General features: G+C 43.6%; 1 protein-coding gene across 1 annotated transcript; it reads left to right on the forward strand.

The window, feature by feature from the left end:
- The first annotated feature begins 890 nt into the window (after positions 1-890).
- LOC129721160 (uncharacterized) lies at positions 891-4,187 on the forward strand. The gene has a single exon (XM_055673415.1). It carries the CDS (start codon positions 891-893, stop codon positions 4,185-4,187), a length of 3,297 nt encoding a protein of 1,098 aa, XP_055529390.1.
- The last annotated feature ends 2,240 nt before the right edge of the window (positions 4,188-6,427 follow it).

The raw sequence follows: 6,427 nt of genomic DNA on the forward strand, positions 1-6,427 counted from the left end.
TTTATAGTACTTCAGTTTAACTTTGAGGAAAAGTATTGATATCATGATTCCTGTGACGGCGAAAAACCCCCGACGACTACAGCAGTGTAAACTACGCGCTAAGAAATTGGCATATAGTGCCCGGGCACATTTGACGCACGTAGCGGTGACAAGCAAGAATTCTCCTTCACTGATCGTTCATAGAAAGCAAAAGTCATGCTCGATAGCTGCTGAATTGAAATAAACTATATTTCTAAAATTTGTTCCACCTAAAATAAATAATTAAATAATTAATTTGTTACTCTACTTAAACCTACTATTTACAATTCAAGTAAGTTAATTGAAATTGTGTTTCCCTCTTTAAAATATATAGTATTAAAATTTGTAGTTGTAATTTGTTAACCTAAAAAGGATACGGGAAGAATCTCGATGGTGATAGATTGAACTGAAAATTTGTAGGTATTTAATTAAGAAACACATATCCTTTTTATAAAAAAAAAATACATACATCAAACAAGCAGACAGAGGCAAACAAAAATAATTCCACGTCAGCAGTTAAGCAACGAGCTAACATTCATGTTGAGAAATCGAATCCTGTTCTTCACGATATTCTCCATCCTATTACTAATAAAACTCAGAGGCCTCTAAGAAAATGTGAAGAGCTGAATGAGTCTGAGGTAAGCGAAGATGACGACAACCAGAACAATAGTATGCGAGTAGAGAGAAATCCCACCAGCCGTCAATTAGCAGCAAGGCAGGTGATGGGAAAAGATCTCCCTGTGTTTTCGGGGAATCCAGAGGAATGGCCTATCTGGATTAATAACTTTGAACGTTCAACAACTACGTGCGGTTTTTCTCAGGATGAAAATTTACTTCGGTTGCAGCGCTGCCTGAAAGGTCCAGCTTTAGAAATGGTGCGTAGCAGACTGCTTTCTCCAAGCAGTGTACCGCATATAATTAAAACTTTACAGTTGCGTTATGGTCGACCGGAAACTTTGATCAAGGCTCTCACCGAGAGAATTCGTCACCTTTCACCTCCAAGAATGGACGATTTGGAAAGTATAGTTGACTTTGGTATGGCGGTTGATAATTTAGTAGAGCACCTGAAGATTGCAAACCAACAATCCTATTTAACGAACCCATCACTGCTTCGCGATCTAGTGGGAAAACTTCCTGTGGATTATAGGTTGAAGTGGTCAGCATTTAAAAGCAATGTTGCAGAAGTTAACCTTAGTACGTTCGGATCATTCATGTCGTCATTAGTAGAGCTGGCGTTCGAAGTGATGGATGACACACCTACGGGAAAAACATCCAAAGGAGTTCATCAGAAGTCCAAAGACCGAGGATATGTACAAACTCATGCAGAGACTTCGGCTGGGCCATCACCGTCAAACAATAATACAGCCACACCAGCAGTGAGACAACCAAAGAAGACTTGTATTTTTTGCAAACTTGAAGGACATAGAGTGGCGGATTGTTTTAAATTCAAATTGTTGAACGTTGTTGAGCGGTGTAAAGTGGCGAGTCAGAATTCCTTATGCAGAACCTGCCTAAATCAACACGGGAAATGGCCTTGTGAAACTTGGCGAGGATGTGGAATAGAGGGGTGTCGTATGCGTCACCACACACTGCTTCACTCGGTTATACCATCCGTATCGACAGTAGTCTCTACAAGCCATGCAGGCGAACAGACCAGTGGCGGTCCCTTTTTTCGGATTCTTCCTGTAACTTTGTATGGGGAAAACTGCAAGCTGGATGTGTATGCGTTCGTAGATGAAGGCTCGCAGCTGACGCTTTTGGATGAGACGGTTGCGCTAAAGATGGGGATGACTGGACCTGCTGAAACTTTAAATTTACAGTGGACTGGGAACATCACTCGGAATGAGCCAAATTCTAAACGGATACGTATGGAAATTTGTGGTAGTGGGTTGGCGAAACGCTACAAGTTGTTCGATGCACGCACCGTAGCTGGTCTTCAATTACCGATGCAATCGTTGCGTTATCATCGGTTAGCAACAATCTATCCACATTTACGAGGACTGCCAATAAATGACTACGTAGACATTACGCCAAAGCTCCTGATTGGTCTTGACAACCTGAAACTCACGGTTCCTTTGAAGATCCGGGAAGGAGGTTGTGGCCAACCAATGGCAGCCAAATGTCGGCTCGGCTGGAGCATATACGGATGTGCACAGCCTGTTTCGGAACCATTTATATGTGGGTTTCACGTTGGAGGATGGACCAATCCGGAGCCCGATTTGAACCAGCTAGTTCGCGATTATATAACGCTGGATGATTCTGGCGTAGTACCACCGCTAACTCCGCTTGAGTCAGAGAATGACAAACGAGCGCGTTCGCTTCTTCAATCTACGACAATCAAAGTCGGAAACCGATACGAGACTGGGCTTTTATGGAAGTGGGATGACATCGAGTTTCCCAATAGCTACGGTATGGCCTACCGGCGTTTGCGGTCATTGGAGAGACGACTTAGCAAAGAACCGCATCTTTACGACTCTGTTCGTCAACAAATACGGGAATATGAAAGGAAGGGATACGCACACCGAGCTACGCAGGAAGAACTTGTAAACACAAGTCCCGAGAAGTGTTGGTATTTACCGCTGGGAGTAGTGCTTAATCCTAAAAAACCTAATGAGGTGCGGATCATTTGGGATGCTGCCGCGAAAGTTAACGGGGTTTCATTAAACTCAACGTTGTTGAAAGGTCCTGATTTTCTGACGTCGCTGATTGCAGTTTTCTTTCATTTCCGCTTATATGCTTATGCACTGACGGGAGATATAAGAGAGATGTTTAATCGTTTCTTCATCAGGCGAGCAGACCGTCAGTTCTTGCGATTTCTGTGGCGAGATAAATCAACATCAAAGGTCGAAGTTTATGTAATGGATGTAGCTATTTTCGGAGCTACGTGTTCGCCGAGCTCTGCACAATATATAAAAAATCTAAATGCGCAGGAGTTTGAGGCTCTATTCCCGAAGGCGGTTGAGGCTATTCTACAATACCACTATGTGGACGATTATCTGGACAGTTTTCAAACAGCCGAAGAAGCAGTGAAGGTGGGGAATGAAGTTAAGCGGATACACGCAGAAGGCGGGTTTGAAATCAGGAATTTTCTTTCCAACGATCCAGCAATAGTAGCGCAAGTCGGTGCAGAGTCGATAGAAGTTGAGAAACTTATCAATGCGGAAAAGGGGGCAACTGTGGAGTCGGTTTTGGGAATGAAGTTGATCCCAAGCAGTGATGTGCTCACCTACACTTACGTATGGCGCCAAGATCTTCAACAAGCGCTGGGTGATTTGCATACACCAACTAAACAAGAAGTTCTTCTTGTAGTTATGAGCTTATTCGATCCGCTAGGTTTAATTTGCTTTTTCCTGATTCATGGCCGAACATTAATGCAAGACATATGGGCATCAGGTGCTGACTGGGACGAGCCAATAAGCAGTACGTTGTGTGTACAATGGAGGCGTTGGACGGCGCTCCTGAACGAGCTAAATTCGGTCAAAGTACCCCGGTGTTATTTCCCTGGAGCCGGATATAGTACTTACTCGACGCTCGAAGTACATGTTTTCGTAGATGCTAGTAAAACTGCTTTTGCTAGTGTAATCTACTTTCGAGTGGAAACATCCCAAGGTGTTGAAGTAGCATTAGTCGCTGGAAAAGCTAAAGTTGCTCCTCTCAAGATGATATCCATTCCTCGCTTGGAGTTGCGTGGCGCCGTGCTGGGTTCGCGGTTGCTAAACAGTGTCATAACTATGCATAAAATCAAAGTAACTAGACGTGTCCTATGGACAGACTCCGAGATAGTTTTGGCGTGGTTGCGGTCAGACAGTAGAAAGTTTCAACAGTACCTCGGGTTTCGTGTGGCGGAAATTCTTTCTACAACTGATGTAAAGGAATGGAGAAAAGTTGAAAGTGAATTGAATGTGGCGGATATGGCGACAAAGTGGGGAGGAGGACCGAGGTTTGACGCGAACAATCCATGGTTTCGTGGGCCGAAATTCTTGTCAGAACCGGAGAGCTTCTGGCCAAAACAACGAACTGTCCCTTATTCTACTGAGGAAGAAATTCGTCGAGTTAATTTGCACGAGAAGATCGTGCCGTTGATGGAAATAAATAGGTTTAGCTGTTGGGAAAAACTGGAACGCACGGTGGCAATAGTGCTCAGATTCGTCGATAATATAAGGCGATAATATAAACGTCGAGGCGAACAATTGGAATTCGGAGTATTGAAGCAGGGAGAATTAGTCAAGGCTGAAATCACGATATATAAGCAAGCACAGCAGGAATGGTATGGTAAAGAACTAGGAGAACTCAATAAAATCAACGAACAGTCGCAGTGGAAGCATTCAGCGGTATCTAGGGCGAGCTCTATCTTCAAACTTTGGCCGTTTTTAGATCAACGCGGTGTGATGCGGGTACGAGGAAGGATCGATACAGCGACTTGGGTGCCATATGCAGTCAGACACCCTGCTATTCTACCACAGAAATCGCGTATAACCTTTTTACTGGCAGATAAGTTTCATCGTCGTTTCAACCACGCTAACAGAGAGACGATTATAAACGAAATGAGGCAGGAATACCATATTCCTAGGATGCGAGCGTTAGTCGCGAACGTTGCCAAACAATGCGCATTGTGCCGTATACGCAACGCCATACCAAGGCCACCACCGATGGCCCCATTACCAAACGTCCGTGTAACACCCTTTGTAAGACCGTTCACTTTCGTGGGTCTTGATTATTTTGGACCGATCTTGGTTAAATTCGGGCGCAGCAACGTGAACCGTTGGGTTGCACTTTTCACGTGCCTAAGTATACGCGCTGTTCACATGGAAGTAGTACACAGTATGTCCACAGAGTCCTGCGTACTAGCAGTTCGGCGTTTCGTGTCGAAGCGAGGTTCACCTGCGGAATTCTTTAGCGACAACGGGACAAATTTCCATGGTGCCCACAACCAATTAAAAATGGAAATTCGGGATCGAGAGAAAACCCTAGCTTCAGTGTTCACCAACTCAAATACCAGATGGACCTTCAATCCACCTGGGGCTCCTCATATGGGTGGAGTATGGGAAAGAATGGTTCGTTCTGTGAAAGCTGCGATTAGAACAATTATAGAAGCACCACGGAAGCCAGATGACGAAACGCTAGAAACAGTTATCATTGAAGCAGAAGCAATGATAAATACGAGACCGTTAACATATATCCCTCTAGAATCGGCAGACCAGGAAGCGCTCACCCCAAACCACTTTCTGTTGGGCAGTTCCTCTGGGGTTAAGCAATTGCCTGTACTTCCAATAAATTATCGGTTGGCTCTCAGAAGTAGCTGGAAACTGGCGCAGCACTTGACTGATCAGTTGTGGAGGCGATGGGTGAAAGAATATCTTTCAGTGATCTCACGGCGGTCCAAATGGTTCGGGAATGTCAGAGAAATTAAGGAAGGAGATTTGGTTTTGGTAGTAGATGGGACAGTAAGAAATCAATGGATAAGAGGACGAGTGGAGAAAGTATGATGTGGTATAGATGGTCGTGTACGCCAAGCATGGGTACGCACTAAGGGAGGAGTTTTTCGAAGGCCGGTAGTCAAGCTGGCTTTGCTCGACGTCATGAAGGATGGTGATCCTGATAGCGGATCACGGGTGGGGGAATGTGACGGCGAAAAGCCCCCGACGACTACAGCAGTGTAAACTACGCGCTAAGAGATTGGCATATAGTGCCCGGGCACATTTGACGCACGTAGCGGTGACAAGCAAGAATTCTCCTTCACTGTTCGTTCATAGAAAGCAAAAGTCATGCTCGATAGCTGCTGAATTGAAATGAACTATATTTCTAAAATTTGTTCCACCTAAAATAAATAATTAAATAATTAATTTGTTACTCTACTTAAACCTACTATTTACAATTCAAGTAAGTTAATTGAAATTGTGTTTCCCTCTTTAAAATATATAGTATTAAAATTTGTAGTTGTAATTTGTTAACCTAAAAAGGATACGGGAAGAATCTCGACGGTGATAGATTGAACTGAAATTTTGTAGGTATTTAATTAAGAAACACATATCCTTATTATAAAAAAAAAATACATTTTACAGCTAAAGCTGAATCCAACAATCCTTGTGTTTGGTCTGCTACGGAAATAGTTCCAACAATTCCACTTGCCCCTTTTTAACCTATACAGGGTCCGGTCACACAGGAAATATTTCAATATTTCGAAGAATAAGTAGAAAATCTGAATCTGGCTTTCTTAGCTTTATTCAGTAACTCATAAAGATACTTCACAGACGATATCTCGGAATTACACCACCTTTCTCTGATCGAACCAGCTTCAGACGTCTTGGAAAGTCGTCGCAAGCAGCGCGCACGTGCACCATTGGCATCTCGTCCCAGATTTTCGTGAAATCGCTTGAATCGCTCCGAATTTGTTATTTTATAGTCGTTC

The sequence above is a fragment of the Wyeomyia smithii genome, chromosome 1, assembly GCF_029784165.1.
Source record: "Wyeomyia smithii strain HCP4-BCI-WySm-NY-G18 chromosome 1, ASM2978416v1, whole genome shotgun sequence".
Taxonomy (NCBI): domain Eukaryota; kingdom Metazoa; phylum Arthropoda; class Insecta; order Diptera; family Culicidae; genus Wyeomyia; species Wyeomyia smithii.

Bases quoted from the DNA above. Each gene is read 5' to 3' on its own strand.
- LOC129721160 (XM_055673415.1), top strand. From the start codon at position 891: ATGGTGCGTAGCAGACTGCTTTCTCCAAGCAGTGTACCGCATATAATT.